We start from the raw sequence: 22,942 nt of genomic DNA on the forward strand, positions 1-22,942 counted from the left end.
CCTTAAATCCATCCTTATCCCCCCCTATATCCCATCATGGGGGTCTTCCATGGTGCCTAATGACTATATTACTATTACACAGTGCCTAATTCTATAGGTAAGAAGGAGCCTGAGGGTGGGGAGGGGGGTCTGCAAGGCTCAGGGTTGGGGTAGAGCTCTTAGTCATAATTAGTCACTGTTAATAATGGGATGTGAAAGCAGCGCCCTGAGTTGCGTCGGAACCCCATCCAGCTCCATTCATCTTAATGATCCCCCTTCATTTCTACACCCGAATTAAACCTTTAGATAAGGGAACGGTGATGAATTTAACCCGTCTGCTTTCCGTGAAGCCCTTCAGGAAGCGAGAAACGTGCTTTTTATTACCAAAAAAACAGCCTTTATTTGTCTGGATCCATTCTGACAGTGTTAGCAACCAACAGCATCGGATCGTGCCTTGAAATCTCTTATTACTCAACCAGAGCTGCAGCAGGAGGTGCGTCCCCATTACCCCCATTACCCCCATCGCCCCCATCACCCCCATCACCCCCATCACCTTTCTCCTCTCCACTCATAGCATCCCCTATGGGAAGCTCAGCTTCTATCCCCATCCCTACGGCTGGAGGTGGTGGAGGTGGGGATGATGGCGCAGCTTGGGGCGGTGTTGAATCGGGGTGGCTTTTGCTCTTATGGGCCGTGACGTTGTCCTTCTTCTCGAACTTTTTGCCGCAGAGATCGCAGGAGAATTGATAGAAGGAATCGGCGTCGTGCTTCTTCATGTGCCAGTTGAGGGAGGCTTTCTGACGGCAGGTGAAGCCGCAGATCTCACACCTATTTTTAGGGGGGGGGGATATAAAGGGTAAAGCAAAGGGATGGAGGAGAACATCCCCCTTCTGATGTGAAGGGGCTCAGCCACTCACTGGAGGGGTTTCTCTCCCGTGTGGATGCGTCTGTGGATGATGAGGTTGCTGCTGGTCCGGAAGGAGCGGGCGCAGAACTCGCAGATGTAATCTCGTTTGTCTGTGGGGCAGAGGAGATAAAAAGTGGGGTGGTGGGGGATGCTTCGGTTGGGCTGAGCAGATAGGAGGCTTTAGGATGTGGTTTAGGATCTAGAACTCGTTGATTTAGGGGCCAGAATGCTTCCAAATAGTAGTTTAGGATCTAGAACCATTTAGTTTAAGGGCCAGGATGTGTTTTTGGATCTAGAACTCTTTGGTTTAGGGGCCAGAATGCTGCCATAACGTAGTTTAGGATCTAGAACCATTTGGTTTAGGGTCCAGGATGTGGTTTAGGATCTAGAACTCTTTGTTTTAGGGACCAGAATGCTTCCAAATAGTAGTTTAGGATCTAGAACTCGCTGGTTCAGGGCCCAGGATGCTTTCAGGTTGTGGTTTAGGATCTAGAACTCTTTGGTTTAGGGGTCAGGATTCATCCAGAACATATTTTAGGATCTAGAACCATTTAGTTTAGGGTCCAGGATGTGGTTTAGGATATAGAACTCTTTGTTTTAGGGGCCAGAATGCTTCCAGAGCGTAGTTTAGGATCTAGAACCATTTGGTTTAGGGTCCAGGATGTGTTTTTGGATCTAGAACTCTTTGTTTTAGGGGCCAGAATGCTTCCAAAACGTAGTTCAGGATCTAGAACTTTCTGGTTTAGGGTCCAGGGAGTATTTTAGGATCTAGAACTCTTTGTCTTAGGGGCCAGAATGCTTCAAGAACGTAGTTCAGGACCTAGAACCATTTGGTTTAGGGTCCAGGATGTGTTTTTGGATCTAGAACTCTTTGGTTTAGGGGCCAGAATGCTTACAGAATGTAGTTTAGGATCTAGAACCATTTGGTTTAGGGTCCGGGATGTATTTTAGGATCTAGAACTCTTTGTTTTAGGGGCCAGAATGCTTCCAAATAGTAGTTTAGGATCTAGAACTTGCTGGTTTAGGGTCCAGGATGTATTTTAGGATATAGAACTCTTTGTTTTAGGGGCCAGAATGCTTCCAAATAGTAGTTTAGGATCTAGAACTCACTGGTTCAGGGCCCAGGATGCTTTCAGGTTGTGTTTTAGGATCTAGAACTCTTTGGTTTAGGAGCCAGAATGGTTCCAGAATGGAGTTTAGGATCTAGAACCATTTGGTTTAGGGGCCAGGATGTGTTTTTGGATCTAGAACTCTTTGGTTTAGGGGCCAGAATGCTTCCAGAAAGTAGTTTAGGATCTAGAACTCTTTGGTTTAGGAGCCAGGATGCATCTAGAACATAGTTTAGGATCTAGAACTCTTTGGTTTAGGAGCCAGGATGCTTTCAGGTTGTGTTTTGGGGGCCCGAATGCTTCCAGAACGTAGTTTAGGATCTAGAACTCTTTGTTTTGGGGGCCAGGATACCTCCAGATTGGAAAGGAACCGACGTGGCCACGTCTGCATAGTAACCAGGTCAGGAAAAAAGGGGTAATAAGAAGAAATGGGAGGAAGGATCAGACCTTCCATGTACCATCAACTCACCGCTGTGCAGCTTCTCGTGTTCCTTGAGGTGTTTCTTGAAGTTGAAGGATTTCCCACAGCTGGGCTCCGAGCAGGTGAAGGTCTTTTGGTGGACGTGTTGGTATTTCTTATGGTGCTGTGGTTTTGGGGAGAAAACAGGGGAAAAGAGAGAAAAAAAGGATATTCACTATTCAAGCCTATGGCTGAACTGAGCACCCAGAAACGGGATGGATGGCCCAAATCCTGATGGACCAGCATTGAGATCTGAGAGAGGATCCGGTTCTACTCCAGTTCAATGCATTGATGGGACCCAACTGCTGTGAATTTGGGGAGAAAAGAGAGGAAAAGAGTGAAAGTGGGGTTTAAAGTGACCCTATGGCTGAGTTGAAATGTGATGGATGGCCAAATCCTGATGGACCAGCATTGAGATCTGAGAGAGGATCCGGTTCTACTCCACTTCAATTCATTATGGGCTCAAAACTGCTGTGGTTTTGGGGTGAAAAGAGAGGAAAAGAGTCAAAGTGGGGATTTAAGTGACCCTATGGCTGAACTGAGCACCCGGATGGTCAAATCCTGATGGACCAGCACTGAGATCTGAGAGAGGATCCGGTTCTACTCCAGTTCAATGCATTATGGGCTCAAAAGTGCTGTGGTTTTGGGGTGAAAAGAGAGGAAAAGAGTGAAAGTGGGGATTTAAGTGACCCTATGTCTGAACTGAGCACCCATAAACATGATGGATGGCCAAATCCTGATGGACCAGCATTGAGATCTGAGAGAGGATCCGGTTCTGCTCCAGTTCAATGCATTATGGGCCCAAAAGTGCTGTGGTTTTGGGGAGAAAACAGAGGAAAAGAGTGAAAGGGGGGATTTAAGTGACCCTATGGCTGAACTGAGCACCCAGATGGTCAAATCTTAATGGACCAGCATTGAGATCTGAGAGAGGATCCGGTTCTACTCCACTTCAATGCATTATGGGCTCAAAAGTGCTGTGGTTTTGGGGTGAAAAGAGAGGAAAAGAGTCAAAGTGGGGATTTAAGTGACCCTATGGCTGAACTGAGCACCCAGATGGTCAAATCCAGATGGACCAGCATTGAGATCTGAGAGAGGATCCGGTTCTACTCCAATTCATTATGGGCTCAAAAGTGCTGTGGTTTTGGGGAGAAAAGAGAGGAAAAGAGTGAAAGTTGGGTTTAAAGTGACCCTATGGCTGAGTTGAAATGTGATGGATGGCCAAATCCTGATGGACCAGCATTGAGCTCAGAGAGAGGATCTGGTTCTACTCCACTTCAATGCATTGATGAGCCCAACAGCGCTGTGGTTTTGGGGAGAAAAGAGAGGAAAAGAGTTAAATTGGGGATTTAAGTGACCCTATGGCTGAACTGAGCACCCAGATGGTCAAATCCTGATGGACCAGCATTGAGATCTGAGAGAGGATCCAGTTCTACTCCACTTCAATGCATTGATGAGCCCAACAGCGCTGTGGTTTTGGGGTGAAAAGAGAGGAAAAGAGTGAAAGTTGGGTTTAAAGTGACCCTATGGCTGAGCTGAGCACCCAGATGGTCAAATCTTAATGGACCAGCATTGAGATCAGAGAGAGGATCCGGTTCTACTCTAGTTCAATGCATTGATGAGCCCAACAGCGCTGTGGTTTTGGGGTGAAAAGAGAGGAAAAGAGTGAAAGTTGGGTTTAAAGTGACCCTATGGCTGAGTTGAAATGTGATGGATGGCCAAATCCTGATGGACCAGCATTGAGCTCAGAGAGAGGATCCAGTTCTACTCCAGTTCAATGCATTATGGGCCAAAAGCGCTGTGGTTTTGGGGAGAAAAGAGAGGAAAAGAGTGAAAGTTGGGTTTAAAGTGACCCTATGGCTGAGTTGAAATGTGATGGATGGCCAAATCCTGATGGAACAGCATTGAGATCGGAGAGAGGATCCGGTTCTACTCCAGTTCAATTCATTATGGGCTCAAAAGTGCTGTGGTTTTGGGGAGAAAAGAGAGGAAAAGAGTGAAAGTGGGGATTTAAGTGACTCTATGGCTGAGCTGAGCATCCAGATGGTCAAATCTTAATGGACCAGCATTGAGATCTGAGAGAGGATCCGGTTCTACTCCAGTTCAATGCATTATGGGCTCAAAAGTGCTGTGGTTTTGGGGTGAAAAGAGAGGAAAAGAGTGAAAGTGGGGTTTAAAGTGAACCTATGGCTGAGTTGAAATGTGATGGATGGCCAAATCCTGATGGAACAGCATTGAGATCTGAGAGAGGATCCGGTTCTACTCCAGTTCAATTCATTATGGGCTCAAAAGTGTTGTGGTTTTGGGGTGAAAAGAGAGGAAAAGAGTGAAAGTTGGGATTTAAGTGACCCTATGGCTGAGCTGAGCACCCAGATGGCCCAATCCTGATGGACCAGCATTGAGATCTGAGAGAGGATCCGGTTCTACTCCAGTTCAATGCATTGCTGGGCCAAACAGCGCTGTGGTTTTGGGGTGAAAAGAGAGGAAAAGAGTGAAAGTGGGGTTTGAAGTGACCCTATGGCTGAACTGAGCACCCAGATGGTCAAATCTTAATGGACCAGCATTGAGATCTGAGAGAGGATCCGGTTCTACTCCAGTTCAATTCATTATGGGCTCAAAAGTGCTGTGGTTTTGGGGTGAAAAGAGAGGAAAAGAGTGAAAGTGGGGTTTAAAGTGACCCTATGGCTGAGTTGAAATGTGATGGATGGCCAAATCCTGATGGACCAGCATTGAGATCAGAGAGAGGATCCGGTTCTACTCCACTTCAATGCATTGATGAACCCAACAGCGCTGTGGATTTGGGGTGAAAAGAGAGGAAAAGAGTGAAAGTGGGGTTTAAAGTGACCCTATGGCTGAACTGAGCACCCAGATGGTCAAATCTTAATGGACCAGCATTGAGATCTGAGAGAGGATCCGGTTCTACTCCAGTTCAATGCATTCCTGGCCCCCAATAGACAAAGTGTGATGGATGGACACGCTCGACCCAACCTGATACGCATAGAAAAGTGGGTCTGGGCCCCACATATCCCACCCCAGCGATGTCCTTACATTGAGATATTGCCTGTTGGAGAAGATCTTCCCGCAGCCCTCGAAGTCGCAGAGGAGGATCTCACGTTTGGCTGCTTTCCTATAGGAGAGAATGAGATATTGGGGTGACGTTGACCCCAATGGGAAGAGAAAGCAATGGGGTTGGAACGGAGGGAGCTCCATCCCTCCAACCCCATTCCCTCCATCAATGTAAGGAAACACAAAAGGGTTTTATCCCCTACCTGATCCTTTTGGGGCCGATCTGGGCCACGTCTTCATCGCTCGGATGCATTGGATGCTTGTAGCTGCAATAGGAAAGAGGTGGTTTGGTGTTGGGTTCATCTTTGCTTTAAGCAGAGACTGGATGTGTTTGTAGGGTCCAGGTTTATCTTTGGTTCTAGGATGCGTTTATAGGGTCCAAGCTGGTTTATCTTTGGTTCTAGGATGCGTTTATAGGGTCCAGGCTGGTTTATCTTTGGTTCTAGGATGGTTTATAGGGTCCAGGCTGGTTTATCTTTGGTTCTAGGATGGGTTTATAGGGTCCAGGTTGGTTTATCTTTGGTTCTAGGATGGTTTGTAGGTTCCAGGTTGGTTTATCTTTGGTTCTAGGATGATTTGTAGGGTCCAGGCTGGTTTATCTTTGGTTCTACGATGGTTTTATAGGATCCAGCTGGTTTATCTTTGGTTCTAGGATGGGTTTATAGGGTCCAGGCTGGTTTATCTTTGGTTCTAGGATGGGTTTATAGGGTCCAGGCTGGTTTATCTTTGGTTCTAGGATGGGTTTGTAGGGTCCAGGCTGGTTTATCTTTGGTTCTAGGATGCGTTTATAGGGTCCAAGCTGGTTTATCTTTGGTTCTAGGATGATTTATAGGGTCCAGGCTGGTTTATCTTTGGTTCTAGGATGGGTTTATAGGGTCCAGGTTGGTTTATCTTTGGTTCTAGGATGCTTTTATTGGGTCCAGGCTGGTTTATCTTTGGTTCTAGGATGGGTTTATAGAGTCCAGGTTGGTTTATCTTTGGTTCTAGGATGATTTATAGGGTCCAGGCTGGTTTATCTTTGGGTCTGGGATGGGTTTATAGGGTCCAGGCTGGTTTATCTTTGGTTCTAGGATGGGTTTATAGGGTCCAGGCTGGTTTCTCTTTAGCTCTAGGATGGTTTGTAGGGTCCATGGTGGTTTGTCTTTGGTTCTAGGATGGGTTTATAGGGTCCAGGCTGGTTTATCTTTGGTTCTAGGATGGGTTTATAGGGTCCAGGCTGGTTTATCTTTGGTTCTAGGATGGGTTTATAGGGTCCAAGCTGATTTATCTTTGGTTCTAGGATGGGTTTATAGGGTCCAGGCTGGTTTATCTTTGGTTCTGGGATGGGTTTATAGGGTCCAGGCTGGTTTATCTTTGGTTCTAGGATGGGTTTATAGGGTCCAGGCTGGTTTATCTTTGGTTCTAGGATGATTTATAGGGTCCAGGCTGGTTTATCTTTGGTTCTAGGATGGGTTTATAGGGTCCAGGCTGGTTTATCTTTGGTTCTAGGATGCTTTTATAGGGTCCAGGCTGGTTTATCTTGGATTCTAGGTTCTTTCATGATATTCTATAGGGTCCGAGATGTTATAGTGCAGCCACATTCGATGTCTCCCATAGAGACCAATACAACCAACCCACCTTTCAGACCTTCCCTTTGCTGGACGATCATTTCTCCATCGCATTTAACGCAACAAACGCACCTTTCACGCAACCAAGAGCAGAATCAGATCCTTTATTACTGATTACAGACTCTTTTTAACATGGTTTATAGCACAATGAAGGTTCCATTCGCCATCATGGTGTGTTCGTTCCCCATCCACGTCGTTCTGCTGTGGGTTTTATCGGCTTTGTTGGGTTATTTCTGCCCTGCAATATGAGATGGATGAGTTAAATCCCAATTATAGAGCCAAGGAATGGAGGCTGATATGAGCAACGTGATATCTATAAGCAAATTTAGCCTTTAAAAGCCAAAGATTTGCCCCCACATCACCCTAATGGCACAGAATGGCCCCATCCCAATGGTATAAAGGGGGAATAACCCCTTTCTATTCCATTCTACTGTCAGTAAAGATCTAAATCGAACCTTTCTACCCCCAATTCCAGCGCTGTGTGACCCCCCTATCCAACAACAGACAAGGAGAGGAGGGAAGAATAAAGGATTTACCATTCATTTCCATTGGGAATTGGAGCTTTTTGGGTTGGAATCTTCTCATCTCAGCATCATTTCGGTGCCTGGAAGAGATGGGGTAGGGTAAGAGTCAATGCAATATGAGGAGCGGCCTAGAGGAGCCATGATGGATGTGGGTAACACTCACCTGTATCTTCCATCCATGGCAAACGAAGGCGAGATCCCATCAGTCCATCTCACTCCATGTAAAAACGAGTTGGTTTTTGGGAGGTATTTAATGCTTTTTTTTGGTATAAAAACCCAGAAATGGGGTGATTCTATGTGACCCGAGAAGCAAAAGCGTGGGGGCTTTTCCATTGCGCGAAGAGCAGCCCGCGTTGCGTGTGGATTCCTTCAGCTTCCCATCTTCTTCTATAGCACAAAGTGAACTTGGAACCCCCAGCGTGGTTGGGATGGAAGAAACTCAGCCCCAAAACAGCGGGTGAAGAGCATCGTGTTCCCAAATACCCTTTGGTCAATGGTTGTAGTTGGGTCCATTGGGTTCAAAGTGATGGTAGAGCGTCGTGGCGTGGATCGTGGCCATACGTGTGGATGATACAACCAAGTGGTGCCACCCCATGCATCAATAAATGTGAAGAGCAACCCCTGTGTTCCTAAATACCCTTTGGCCAATGGTTGTAGATGGCTCCGTTGGGTTCAAAGTGATGGTAGAGCATCGTGTGGATGGTACAACCAAGTGGTGCTGCCCCATCCATCAATATATGGGATCTGGGGCTGCACAGAACCTTGTCCCCCCATGCATGATAAAGAAGGATTCACCACCCGGTACCAGAGATGGTTCTGGAGGTTCTTCCTTTCTGGACTCATCCACCCCACAATTGGGAGCGCTATGATATAGGGTGAAGCACCTATAGCAGCACATGCATTGTGCTATGGGGACGCTAAGGCTGCCCCAAATCAGACCATTCTCAAGCTTCCAGCACGTGTGACATGGCATTAAACCCCAATGCCACCCCCAGGGTGTCCCAAATGCCCCCTATCCCCAGCCCCACCGTGTCCTTCCCAGCTCACCTGACTCTCCCACCCTTCTCATCTGAGTTGGAATCAATGGGGTTCTGCTCGTTCGGGGTCTGCTCCTCCTTGACGGGTTTCTTACGGCTGCTGTGGGGTTGGATTTGGCGTCGCTGCGGCTCCGAGTCGCTGGGAGGGAGAAGATGAGATGTGGGATAAAGCTGACCCCGTTTGGATGGGGTTGGATCGGGTTGGGAATGGAGGAGCCTGTTGGATATGGTTGATGACATTGGGCATCGCTGACCCCGTTGGGTATGGTTGGATGCCATGGGACATGATAGACACCATGGGACGTGGTTGACCCTGTTGACCATAGTTGGGTGCCATGGGACATGGTTGACCCTATTGGCCATGGTTGATGCCAAGGGACGTGACTGACCCCATGGGACGTGGTTGGATGCCATGGGACATGGTTGACCCTATGGGACGTGGTTGGATGCCATGGGACATGACTGACCCCATAGGACGTGGTTGACCCTATTGACCATAGTTGGGTGCCATGGGACATGGTTGACCCTATTGGCCATAGTTGGATGCCATGGGATATGATTGACCCCATGGGATGTGGTTGACCCCATTGACCATCTCTAACCCTATTGGCCATAGTTGGGTGCCATGGGCCACGATTGACCCCATGGGACGTGGTTGACCCTATTGGCCATAGTTGTATGCCATTGGTCATGGTTGACCCTATGGAACATGGTTGACCCTACTGGCCATGGCTGGATGCCATGGGATATGATTGACCCCATGGGACATGGTTGACCCTATTGGCCATGGTAAGATGCCATGGGATATGATTGACCCCATAGGACGTGGTTGACCTCATTGACCATCTCTAACCCTATTGACCATAGTTGGGTGCCATGGGACATGATTGACCCTATTGGCCATAGTTGGATGCCATGGGATGTGATTGACCCCATGGGATATGGTTGACCCTATTGGCCATGGTTAGATGCCATGGGACATGGTTGACCCTATGGGACGTGGTTGGATGCCATGGGACATTATTGACCCTACTGGCCATGGATGGATGCCATGGGACATGACTTACCCCATAGGACGTGGTTGACCCCGTTGAGCATCTCTAACCCTATTGGACATGGTTGATCTCCTGTTGTCTATGGTTGGATGCCATGGGACATGATTGACCCTATTGGCCATGGTCGGATACTGTGGGACATGACTGACCCCATGGGATGTGGTTGACCCTATTAGCCATGGTGGGATGTAGTGGGACATGGTTGATCCTATTGGCCATGGTTGGATATCATGGGACATGACTGACCACATAGGACGTGGTTGACCCCGTTGAGCATCTCTAACCCTGTTGTCCGTGGTTGGACCCCATATGGGACACGACTGACCCCATAGGACGTGGTTGACCCCATTGAGCATCTCTAACCCTATTGTCCGTTGTTGGGCCCCATATGGGACATGACTGACCCCATAGGACTTGCTTGACCCCATTGACCATCTCTAACCCTATTGGCCATGGTTGGACCCTATATGGGACGTGACTGACCCCATAGAGCATCTCTAACCCTATTGGCCATGGTTGGACCCCATACGGGACACGATTGACCCCATAGGACGTGGTTGACCCCATAGAGCATCTCTAACCCTATTGGCCATAGTTGGATCCCATATGGGACATGACTGACCCCATAGGACGTGGTTGACCCCATTGAGCATCCCTAACCCTATTGTCCGTGGTTGGGCCCCATATGGGACATGACTGACCCCATAGAGCATCTCTAACCCTATTGGCCATGGCTGGACCCCATATGGGACACGATTGACCCCATAGGACGTGGTTGACCCCATAAAGCATCTCTAACCCTATTGGACCTTGTTGGACCCCATATGGGCCACGATTGACCCCATAGGACATGGTTGACCCCATAGAGCATCTCTAACCCTATTGGACCTTGTTGGACCCCATATGGGACACGATTGACCCCATAGGACGTGGTTGACCCCATAGAGCATCTCTAACCCTATTGGCCATGGTTAGGCCCCATATGGGACATGACTGACCCCATAGAGCATCTCTAACCCTATTGGACCTTGTTGGACCCCATATGGGCCACGATTGACCCCATAGGACGTGGTTGACCCCATAGAGCATCTCTAACCCTATTGGACCTTGTTGGACCCCATATGGGACACGATTGACCCCATAGGACGTGGTTGACCCCATTGAGCATCTCTAACCCTATTGGCCATGGTTGGACCCCATATGGGCCACGATTGACCCCATAGGACGTGGTTGACCCCATAGAGCATCTCTAACCCTATTGGACCTTGTTGGACCCCATATGGGACACGATTGACCCCATAGGACGTGGTTGACCCCATAGAGCATCTCTAACCCTATTGGACCTTGTTGGACCCCATATGGGACACGATTGACTCCATAGGACGTGGTTGACCCCATTGAGCATCTCTAACCCTATTGTTCGTGGTTGGGCCCCATATGGGACATGACTGACCCCATAGGACGTGGTTGACCCCATAGAGCATCTCTAACCCTATTGGACCTTGTTGGACCCCATATGGGCCACGACCCAATGGTTCTGGATGATGGATCACCTCTTCTCACCTGTCCTGAGCCGGGTGGTAGTTCTCATCCCGCAGATCGTCGTTGTAGGTCAGATCATCTTCCTCAGCAAAGTCTTCATCTTCCTCCTCATCCTCCTCCTCCTCTTCCTCCTCTTGGGGCTCAGCATCTCGCTCTTCTTTCTCCTCCACCCCGGCCCTATAGAATCAGCTCAGAATCAGCCCTAACGACCCCATAGAGCTGATTTAATTGGGGTCGGTTCATTCGGTGCCACCGTTGTTGTATAGGGTGGCACCAGGTCAAAGCCCGATGGGCCCAAATGGGTTCAGGTGGGACTTGAGGTTCTGGAGATCCCACTTTGGGGTCGTCATTCACCTCTCGTGGTTCGGTTCTGTGGGTTCCGCCTCCATCTGCCCATGGGGAGCTGTGGGGAGATAGAGGGCAGTGAGGTCAGGGTGAGGCCCTATAGATGGTAATGGGATGGAGATGGGGGTAAATGGGTCAGAACCGGACCCGATGGTTCTTATGGGACCGGGGATATCCTCTGATCCTATACAACCCAAATACACCTCTATGGGGCAGAACTGGACCCAATGGTTCTTATGGGACCGGAGATATCCTATGATCCTATACAACGAACAGAACTGGACCCGATGGTTCTTATGGGACCGGGGATATCCTCTGATCCTATACAACCCAAATACACCTCCATGGGGCAGAACTGGACCCGATGGTTCTTATGGGACCGGAGATATCCTATGGTCCTATACAACCAACAGAACTGGACCCGATGGTTCTTATGGGACCGGAGATATCCTATGATCCTATACAACCCAAATACACCTCTATGGGGCAGAACTGGACCCAATGGTTCTTATGGGACCGGAGATATCCTATGATCCTATACAACGAACAGAACTGGACCCGATGGTTCTTATGGGACCGGGGATATCCTCTGATCCTATACAACCCAAATACACCTCTATGGGGCAGAACTGGACCCGACGGTTCCTATAGGACCGGGGATATCCTCTGATCCTATACAACGAACAGAACGGGACCCGATGGTTCTTATGGGACTGGAGATATCCTATGATCCAATCCAACCCAAATACACCTCTATGGGGCAGAACTGGACCCGATGGTTCTTATGGGACCAGGGATATCCTATGATCCATTCCAACCCAAATACACATCTATGGGGCAGAACTGGACCCGATGGTTCCTATAGGATCGGGGATATCCAATGGTCCAATCCAACCCAAATACACCTCTATGGGGCAGAACTGGACCCGATGGTTCCTATAGGACCGGAGATATCCTATGATCCAGACCAACCCAAATACACCTCCATGGGGCAGAACCAGACCCAATGATCCCTATAGGATCGGGGATATCCAATGGTCCAATCCAACCCAAATACACCTCTATGGGGCAGAACCGAACCCGATGATCCCTATAGGATCGGGGATATCCTATAATCCAATCCAACCCAAACACACCTCTATGGGGCAGAACCGGACCCAATGATCCCTATAGGACCGGGGATAGGGTCCAATCCAACCCCAACTCACCTCCATCACTGCCACCATCCGACCAATCCACATCATCCTTCACGGCGTTGTGCTCTTCCGCCATCCCCATCCTCCGTAACGACCGACGTCGTATGGGGACGGATGTGGGTCCCGAACCCCCCTGGGCCCCATCGCATCCCAATGGGGCATCGGGGGCCCCCCAAGTGAAGCGATGGCCGGCCACGCATTCCCAAACCAATGGGGCCGGGCTGCCGGGGGTCGGGGGCTTCACGTCGGGGACGAAGCCGCACTCGCGGCTGTGGCCGTGGGAGAGGGCGACCAATCGTTGTAGGGCAGCGGGGTGGAGGAGGTTGGGGTCTGTGGGGTGGGGGGGGGGGGAAATGAGGTGATTTGGGGGGTGGAAAGTGAGGAATTGGGTGAAAAGTGGGGGCGAAAGTTGTGGGTTTTGAGTGATTTTGGCACCAGAGATGGTTCACGTAGAGCCCTATTCCGCCCCATAGACCCCATCATCCCCCCATAGACCCCTATTCCGCCCCATAGACCCCATCATCCCCCCATAGACCCCTATTCCACCCCACAGACCCCATCATCCCCCATAGACCCCATTCCGCCCCACAGACTCCATCATCCCCCATAGACCCCTATTCCACCCCATACACCTCAACATCCCCCCATAGACCCCTGTTCTGCCCCATAGACCCCATCATCCCCCCATAGACCCCTATTCCACCCCATAGACCTCATCATCCCCCCACACCCCTATTCCGCCCCACAGACCCCATCATCCCCCCATAGACCCCTATTCCACCCCATAGACCCCATGACCCCCCATAGACCCCTATTCCGCCCCATAGACCCCATCATCCCCCCAAAGACCCCTATTCTGCCCCATAGACCCCATCATCCCCCCATAGACCCCTATTCCGCCCCATAGACCCCTATTACACCCCATAGACACCATCATCCCCCCAACAGACCCCTACTGAAACACACTGTCCCCAACAACCCATTGACCCCAATTACTCAATGACCCCAACAACCCAATAACCCCAATTACACATTGACCCCAATAACCCCAATTGCACACTGACCCCAATAACCCAATGACCCCAATAACCCAATGACCCCAATAACCCATCGACCCCAACCAATAACCCCAATAACCCAATAACCCCAATAACCCAATGACCCCAATAACCCAATAACCCCAATAACCCATTGACCCCAATAACCCATTGACTCCAAAAACCCATTGACCCCAATAACCCATTGACCCCAATAACCCCAATAACCCATTGACCTCAATAACCCATTGACCCCAATAACCCAATGATCCCAAAGACTCAATGGCCCCAACCAATGACCCCAATAACCCAATAACCCCAATAACCCCAATAACCCATTGACCCCAATAACCCATTGACCCCAATAACCCATTGACCCCAATAACCAATGACCCCAATAACCCAATAACCCCAATAACCCATTGACCCCAATAACCCATTGACCCCAATGACCCACTGATCCCAATAACCCAATAACCCCAATAACCCATTGACCCCAAAAACCCATTGATCCCAACCAATGACCCCAATAACCCAATAACCCCAATAACCCATTGACCCCAATAACCCAATAACCCCAATAACCCATTGATCCCAATAACCCAATGACCCCAATAACCCATTGATCCCAACCAATAACCCCAATAACCCAATGGCCCCAATAGCCCAATAACCCCAATAACCCATTGACCCCAATAACCCAATAACCCCAATAACCCATAGACCCCAATAACCCATTGACCCCAATAACCCAATAATTGGGATCATTGATTTAGGGTTGAAAAACCCCAAAAGAATATGGGAACCCCAAAAACCCCAAAAGAATATGGGGTCTCCATATAGGATTTATCTCCTACCTGCGCTCACAACGCAGCCCTGCGAGCTGTACCTACAAAGGGAAAACCCAACTCAACCCCAACCCTATAGACCCATATAGGGCTTTATTTTGGGGTTAGAAACGTGGATTTTGGGGGTTTTTTTGGGGACCTGTCCAATAGGAATTTGGCCAATTGGGAATGAAGGGAGAAGCCGAGTTGTTCCTTGAGCTGACACCATTGTTCCAAGTGACCCCCGAGTCGGATCCGGCCTTTACTGCGACGAGCGTCCAACTCACGGCGCCTGCGACGGCGGGTGATGGTGGGGGACGGGGGGACGGGGGGATCCATGGGGTCTGTGGGGTGAAATAGGGGATATGGGGTCTATGGGGTGGAATAGGGGTCTGTGGGGGGATAATGGGGTCTATGGGGTGGAATAGGGTTCTATGGGGTGGTATAGGGGTCTATGGGGTAGAACTGCGACGAGCGTCCAACTCACGGCGCCTGCGACGGCGGGTGATGGTGGGGGACGGGGGGACGGGGGGATCCATGGGGTCTGTGGGGTAGAATAGGGGATATGGGGTCTGTGGGGTGGAATAGGGGGAATATGGGGTGATGGTGGGGTCTGTGGGGCGGAATAGGGGAAATCGGGGGTGGAATAGGGGGAATAGGGGGTGGAATAGGGGTCTATGGGGTCTGTGGGGTAGAATAGGGTTCTATGGGGTGGAATAGGGGGAATCGGGGGTGGAATAGGGGGAATCGGGGGTGGAATAGGGGGTATATGGGGTGGAATAGGGGTCTATGGGGTGGTACAGGGGTCTATGGGGTAGAACTGCGACGAGCGTCCAACTCACGGCGCCTGCGACGGCGGGTGATGGTGGGGGACGGGGGGACGGGGGGATCCATGGGGTCTGTGGGGTGAAATAGGGGTCTATGGGGGGATAATGGGGTCGATGGGGGGATAATGGGGTCAATGGGGTCTATGGGGTGGAATAGGGGGAATCGGGGGTGGAATAGGGGTCTATTGGGGTACAATGGGGACGATGGGGTGGAATAAGGGTCTATGGGGTGGAATAGGGGTCTATGGGGTCTGTGGGGTAGAATAGGGGTCTATGGGAGGATGATGGGGTCTATGGGGTGGAATAGGGGCTCTGTGGGGCGAAATAGGGGTCTATGGGGTCTGAGAGGTGGAATAGGGGTCTATGGGGCAAACTAGGGGGTATATGGGATGGAATAGGGGTCTATGGGGTCTGTGGGGTGGAATAGAGGGTCTATGGGGTCTGAGAGGTGTAATAGGGGTCTGTGGGGCCGAAGAGGGGTCTATGGGGGGATAATGGGGTCGATGGGGTGGAATAGGGCGTCTATGGGGTGGAATAGGGGTCTATGGGGTGGAATAGGGGGAATAGGGGGTGGAATAGTGGTCTATGGGGTCTGAGAGGTGGAATAGGGGTCTATGGGGTGAAATAGGGGTATATGGGGGGATAATGGGGTCTATGGGGTGGAATAGGGGGTGTGTGGGGTGGAATAGGGGTCTATGGGGAGATGATGGGGTCTATGGGGTGGAATAGGGGGTCTATGGGGGGATAGGGGTCGATAGGGGTCAATAGGGGAATAGGGGTCTATGGGGTAGAACTGCGACGAGCGTCCAACTCGCGGCGCCTGCGACGGCGGGTGATGGTGGGGGACGGGGGGACGGGGGGATCCATGGGGTCTGTGGGGTGGAATAGGGGGTATATGGGGTGATGGTGGGGTCTGTGGGGCGGAATAGGGGGAACAGGGGGTGGAATAGGGGTCTATGGGGGGATAATGGGGTCGATGGGGGGATAATGGGGTCGATGGGGTCTGTGGGGTGGAATAGGGGTCTATGGGGGGATAATGGGGTCTATGGGGTAGAACTGCGACGAGCGTCCAACTCGCGGCGCCTCCGACGGCGGGTGATGGTGGGGGACGGGGGGACGGGGGGATCCATGGGGTCTGTGGGGCAGAATAGGGGATATGGGGTCTATGGGGTGGATAATGGGGTCTATGGGGTGGAATAAGGGTCCATGGGGGGCTAACGGCGTCGATGGGGTGGAATAGGGGTCTATGGGGTCTGTGGGGTAGAATAGGGGTCTATGGGGGGATGATGGGGTCTATGGGGCAAAATAGGGGGTTTGGGGGGTGGAATAGGGGTCTATGGGGTCTGTGGGGTAGAATAGGGGGAAACGGGGGTGGAATAGGGGTCTATGGGGCGAAATAGGGGGAATCGGGTGGAATAGGGGGTATATGGGGTCTGTGGGGTAGAATAGGGGTTTATGGGGGGATGATGGGGTCTGTGGGGTGGAATAGGGGTCTATGGGGTGAAATAGGGGGTCTATGGGGTGGAATAAGGGTCTATGGGTGGGTGATGGGGTCTGTGGGGTGGAATAGGGGTCTATGGGGTGGAATAGGGGGTATATGGGGTGGAATAGGGGTCTATGGGGGGACAAGGGGGACGATGGGGTGGAATAGGGGTCTATGGGGTGATGATGGGGTCTATGGGGTGGAATAGGGGGAACAGGGGGTGGAATAGGGGTCTATGGGGGGATAATGGGGTCTATGGGGTAGAACTGCAACGCGCGTCCAACTCGCAGCGCCTCCGACGGCGGGTGATGGTGGGGGACGGGGGGACGGGGGGATCCATGGGGTCTGTGGGGCGGAATAGGGGGTATATGGGGTCTGAGAGGTGGAATAGGGGTTTATGGGGTGATGGTGGGGTCTATGGGGTGGATAATGGGGTCTATGGGGTGGAATAAGGGTCCATGGGGGGCTAACGGCATCGATGGGGTGGAATAGGGGTCTATGGGATCTGTGGGGTGAAATAGGGGGAATCGGGGGTGGAATAGGGGTCTATGGGGTCTGTGGGGTGGAATAGGGGGAATGGGGGGTGGAATAGGGGTCTATGGGGTGGAATAACGGGGGTGGGGGGATGATGGGGTCTATGGGGTGGAATAGGGGGTCTATGGGGTAGAACAGGGGGTCTATGGGGGGGTGATGGGGTCTATGGGGCAAAATAGGGGGAATCAGGGGTGGAATAGGGGTATATGGGATGGAATAAGGGTCTATGGGGGGATAATGGGGTCTGTGGGGTGGAATAGGGGTCTATGGGGTAGAATAGGGTGTCTATGGGGCGAAATAGGGGGTCTGTGGGGTGGAATAGGGGTCTATGGGGGGATTATGGGGTCTGTGGGGCAGGATAGGGGTCTATGGGGGGATTATGGGGTCTGTGGGGCAGGATAGGGGTCTATGGGGTGATGGGGTCTATGGGATGGAATAGGGGTCCTACCCCTCCCAAGCCCCGCCCCTTTTTCTAAGCCCCGCCCCCTCTGTCTATAGCCCCACCCCCTTTTCTAAGCCCCTCCCCTCTGTCTATAGCCCCGCCCCCTCACCCAATCAGATCCCATTATCCTTCTTTAGCCCCGCCCCTTTCTCTAAGCCCCGCCCCCTCCCCATAGGGCCCCATTTTATTTCCCTACTAATCCCCGCCCCTTTCTCTAAGCCCCGCCCCCTTTCTATATCCCCGCCCCTTCACCCAATCAGATCACATTATCCTTCCTTAGCCCCGCCCCTTTACATAAGCCACGCCCCTCCTCCATAGAGCCCCATTCACACAAGCCCCGCCCCTTTACATAAGCCACGCCCATTTCTTTAAGCCCCGCCCCCTCCCCATAGAGCCCCATTCTATTCCCTAAGCCCCGCCCCTTCTCCACTGAGCGCCCAATCACATCGCCGCACCCCTCTTTAGCCCCGCCCCTTTCCTTTAGCCCCGCCCACTCTCTAAGCCCCGCCCCCTTCCCCCCTTTACCCCCCCCTTCTCTTAAAGGGGCCACGTCATCGCGGTGGGTCCCACCGGGCCCATCCCCTCTCCTCGCTCCCCCCCCCCGCCCCACACTCCGCCCCACATTCTGCCCCACATCCACCCACCTCGTTCACCGCGATCCGCCGCTCGGTTCCGCCGGTGGGACCCCACCGAGAGCCGTGCCCCCTTTAAGAGCCGAAGGAAACGGCGCCGGCGGGGCTGAGGGGGAAGGCCGCAACATGGCGGAAATCCCGCCTACTACTTCCGGGAACGCGGGCTTACGTATTGCGTCACTTCCGCTCCAGCGCGCGGGGGGTGATGGGAAATGTAGTTTAATTTTATACGAGGTTGTTTTTGAGGGAAAATAAGGCAAAATCGGGCAAATTTGGGGTACAATGAGCCATATTGGGGTACAACGGGCCATACTGGGGGGCCATGATGACCTCACAGTGCCCCATTGCTGACAAACCCCCCCCAATGTTGGACCTTCCCCCTCCCCCCCCCCAATATTGGACCCCTCCCCCCCCCCAACTCAATGTTGGACCCCCCCCTTCCCCTCCCCCCCCCCCCAATATTGGACCCCCCCCCTCAATGATAGAACCCCCCCCACCCCCAATTCCCCTCCCCCCCCCAATGAAGACCCCCCCCCCCCTTCACCTCCCCCCCCCCCATTGTTGGACCCCTCCCCTTCCCCTCCCCCCCAACTCAATGTTGGACCCCCCCCTCTTTTACCTCACCCCCCCACCCCCCAATGTTGGACCTCCCCATTCCCCCCCCCCCCATGTTAAACACCCCCCCTCCCCCCCACAATGAAGACCCCCCCTTCCCCCCCACCCCCAGTATTGGACCCCCCCCCTCCCACCCCCATGTTGGACCCCCCCCCAGTTCCCCCCCCCCCCAACTCAATGTTGGACCCCCCCATTACCAGCCCCCCCACCCCCAATGTTGGACCACCCCCCCCCCCATGTTAGACACCCCTCCCCCAATGTTGGACCCCCCCCTTCCCCTCCCCCCCTCAATGATAGACCCCCCCCAGTTCCCCTCCCCCCCACCCCAGTGTTGGACCCCTCCCCTTCCCCTCCCCCCCCATTGCCAGCCCCCCCAACCCCATTGTTGGACCCCCCCTTTCCCCCCCCCATCCTCAATATTGGACCCCTCCCTTCCCCCCCCCCCTCAATGATAGACCCCCCCCCAGTTCCCCTCCCCCCCACCCATTGTTGGACCCCCCCACCCCCAATGTTCGACCCCCCCCTCTCCCACCCCCATCCTCAATGATAGACCCCCCCCACACACAGTTCCCCTCCCCCCCCCATTGTTGGACCCCCCTCTTTCCCCCCCATCCTCAATATTGGACCCCCCCCTTCTCCTCCCCCCCTACACTCAATGATGGACCCCCACCCTCCACCCCTTCCCCCCCCCCATGTTGGACCCCCCCCCATTTCACTTCCCCCCCCAGCCCCCATGTTGGACCCCCCCCCCCATTGTTGGACCACCCCCTACACTCAATGATGGACCCCCCCCTCCCCACCTCCCCTCCCCCCACCCCCAAAGTTGGATATCCCATCCCCACCCCATATTGTTGGACCCCCCCCCTTCCCCTCCCCCCCTCATACCCCAATGTTGGACCCCCACCCCTTTCTAAGTGCCCCCCCCTTACTGACTACCCCCCCCTTCTAAGTGCCACCCCCCCCACTTCTAGCTGCTCCCCCCTTCTAAGTGCCCCCCCCATTTCTAAACGCCCCCCCCTTTCTAAGAACCCCCCCTTTTATGGCTGCCCCCCCTCCTAAGTGCCCCCCCCATTTCAGAGCACCCCTCCCTTTTTAAGTGCCCCCCCCCCCCCATTTCTGTCTGCCCCTCCCCTTCTTAAAAGCCCCCCCCCCCTTTCTAAGTGCCCCTCCCCCCCCATTCTAAGTGCTACCCCCTCCCCCTTTCTAACTTCCCCCCCCCACAAGTGCCCCCCATTTTGGAGTGACCCCCCCCATTATAAGCCCCCCCCCCCCATTACTGACTGCCCCCCCCTTATAAGTGCCCCCCCAATTCTGAATGACCCCCCCCCATTTCTAACTGCCCCCCCCATTACTGACTACCACCCCCATTATGAGTGCCCCCCCTCCATTACTGACTGCCCCCCCCTTATAAGCCCCCCACCCCATTACTAATAGCCCCCCCTTATAAGCTCCCCCCTCCCCCATTACTAACTGCCCCCCCCTTATAAGACCCCCCCCCCATTTCTATCTGCCTCCCCTTATAAGCCCCCCACCCCATTACTGAGTGCCCCCCCCTATAAGTGCCCCCCCCATTTCGGAATGACCCCACCCCCATTATAAGTCCCCCTCCCCAATTATTATTGCCTGCCCCCCCCATATAAGCCCCCTCCCCCCATTACTGACTGCCCCCCCCTCATAAGACCCCCCCCCATTTCTAACTGCCCCCCCTTATAACCCCCCCATTACTAACTGCCCCCCCATAAGCCCCCCCCATATCTAACTACCCCCCTTATAAGCCCCCCCGTTACTGAGTGCCCCCCCCCTTATAAGCTCCCCCCATAAGCCCCCCCCTCCCCCATTACTAACTGCCCCCCCCCTTCTGAGTGACCCCCCCCCCCTTTCTAACTGCCCCCCATTTCTGAGTGACCTCCCCCCATTATAAGTCCCCCCCCATCATAAGCCCCCCCCCAATTATTATTGCCTGCCCCCCCCATATAAGCCCCCCCCCCATTAATAACTGCCCCCCCCATTAATATCTGCCCCCCCCCATTAATAACTGCCCCCCCCATTAATATCTGCCCTCCCCATTAATAACTGCCCCCCCCATTAATAACTGCCCCCCCCCCCGTATTACCCCCCATCGCCGATAGGGGGCGCTGCACTCACCCGTCTCAATGGTGGCTTATGGGGGGGGGTCCTTCCCATAGAGCTCCATTTGAACCCAAATCGGGCTCAAAACGAAGCGAAAAGCCTCAAAACCTGCTCGGAAACGCCTCTAAAATGTTTTTTTATTATTATGATGGGGATTTTGGTGATTATTGTAGGGATTTTGGTGATTATTATTGATAAAAATTGGGTTTTTTTTTTTATAGGGACGCTGCGCCTTTAAGAGATTCAACCGGAAGCGCCGCCATGTTGCCTTCCGGGGCATCCTTCCCTCCCCATGTGGGAGCCGCCATTTTTTCCTCCTCCACGTGACTCCCGCAGCCAATCGGGGGGGAAGGGGGATACCGGAAGTGACGCTACTTCCGGTTGGCGTGGGCCGTGCCCACTACGCACTCATTGACCTGGGGGGGGGGGGGTGGGGGGGGGTCGTTAATTGGGGGGGGGGGTCTCAAGTGCTGCCCCATAAGCCCCATATATGACCCATATATGACACATAACCCCCCCATAGACAAACATAGACCCCCCAAAGCCCCCCTAGGACCCTCAACCCCCCCCCAAAATACAGCAGGACCCCCCCAAGACCCCCTAAAGACCCCCCCCATAGGACCCCCTTAAGACACCCCCCCATCCCACTTAGGACCCCATAAAGACCCCCCCCCATAGGGCCCCCTTAAGACCCCCCCCATCCCCCTTAAGACCCCCCCCCCATCCCACTTAGAACCCCATAAAGACCCCCCCCCCCCCCCCCATATCCAATTTAAGACCCCCTAAAGGCCCCCCCCAAACCCCTTAGGACCCCCTAATGACCCCCCCCCCATCCCCCTTAGGACCCCCTAAAGACCCCCCCCCCCCATATCCCACTTAGGACCCCTTAAAGACCCCTCCTCCATCCCCCTTAAGACCCCCCCCCAACCCCTTAAGAGCCCCTAAAGACCCCCCCCCCCATATCCCACTTAGGACCCCTTAAAGACCCCCACCCCATAACCCCCTTAAGACCCCCCCCCATCCCCTTTAGGACCCCCTAAAGACCCCCCCCCATATCCCACTTAGGACCCCTTAAAGACCCCCACCCCATAACCCCCTTAAGACCCCCCCCCCATCCCCTTTAGGACCCCCTAAAGACCCCCCCCCATAGGGCCCCCTAAAGACCCCCCCCATCCCCCTTAAGACCCCCCCCATCCCCTTAAGACCCCCCCATCCCCTTTAGGACCCCGTAAAGACCCCCCCCCATCCCCCTTAAGACCCCCCCCCCATCCCACTTAGGACCCCCTAAAGACCCCCCCCCATATCCCACTTAGGACCCCTTAAAGACCCCTCCTCCATCCCCCTTAAGACCCCCCCCCAACCCCTTAAGACCCCCTAATGACCCCCCCCCCCCATCCCACTCAATCCCCCCCCCCATCCCACTCAAGACCCCCCCATCCCCCTTAGGACCCCCTAAAGACCCCCCCCCATATCCCACTTAGGACCCCTTAAAGACCCCCACCCCATAACCCCCTTAAGACCCCCCCCCATCCCCTTTAGGACCCCCTAAAGACCCCCCCCATCCCCCTTAAGACCCCCCCCCATATCCCAC

The 22,942-nt window shown here is 53.2% G+C and overlaps 2 protein-coding genes and 1 long non-coding RNA gene across 8 annotated transcripts in view; 1 reads left to right on the forward strand and 2 right to left on the reverse strand.

Moving 5' to 3' along the window:
- Positions 1-353: 353 nt before the first annotated feature.
- On the reverse strand, positions 354-18,755 carry LOC107307685 (zinc finger protein 692-like). Of its 5 annotated transcripts, XM_085532798.1 has the most exons (12): positions 18,619-18,755; positions 14,849-15,032; positions 14,719-14,750; positions 12,837-13,154; positions 11,638-11,686; positions 11,305-11,460; positions 8,697-8,825; positions 5,722-5,784; positions 5,501-5,579; positions 2,465-2,579; positions 897-996; positions 354-807 (listed from the first exon to the last, which is right to left on the reverse strand). In XM_085532798.1, the coding sequence occupies exons 2-12, from the start codon at positions 15,025-15,027 to the stop codon at positions 447-449; spliced, it is 1,581 nt and encodes a 526-aa protein (XP_085388924.1). In that variant the 5' UTR covers positions 15,028-15,032; positions 18,619-18,755; the 3' UTR covers positions 354-446. The 5 variants fall into 5 exon arrangements, 3 of the variants coding, with proteins under 3 accessions (XP_085388924.1, XP_085388925.1, XP_085388926.1); XM_085532799.1 differs by lacking the exons at positions 14,719-14,750; positions 14,849-15,032; XR_014940869.1 differs by lacking the exons at positions 354-807; positions 897-996; positions 2,465-2,579; positions 5,501-5,579; positions 5,722-5,784 and adding exons at positions 7,210-7,363; positions 7,662-7,729; positions 7,813-8,512.
- On the forward strand, positions 390-8,280 carry LOC116652707 (uncharacterized). The gene is made up of 3 exons (XR_014940933.1): positions 390-472; positions 709-786; positions 7,601-8,280. It is a non-coding gene; the product is annotated as an uncharacterized LOC116652707 (long non-coding RNA).
- A 2,708-nt stretch (positions 18,756-21,463) lies between the features above and the next one.
- KIFC1 (kinesin family member C1) overlaps positions 21,464-22,942 on the reverse strand; it is a 60,261-nt gene continuing 58,782 nt past the window's right edge. For both annotated transcript variants that reach the window (XM_085532775.1, XM_085532776.1), the window contains one exon: positions 21,464-21,767. In XM_085532775.1, coding sequence (XP_085388901.1) covers positions 21,723-21,767 — 45 coding nt within the window. In that variant the 3' untranslated portion in view covers positions 21,464-21,722. The remainder of the gene's footprint in view (positions 21,768-22,942) is intronic.

Source organism: Coturnix japonica, unplaced genomic scaffold, assembly GCF_054131305.1.
Source record: "Coturnix japonica strain WE unplaced genomic scaffold, WE-NBRP24 Scf050, whole genome shotgun sequence".
In the NCBI taxonomy this organism is placed as follows: domain Eukaryota; kingdom Metazoa; phylum Chordata; class Aves; order Galliformes; family Phasianidae; genus Coturnix; species Coturnix japonica.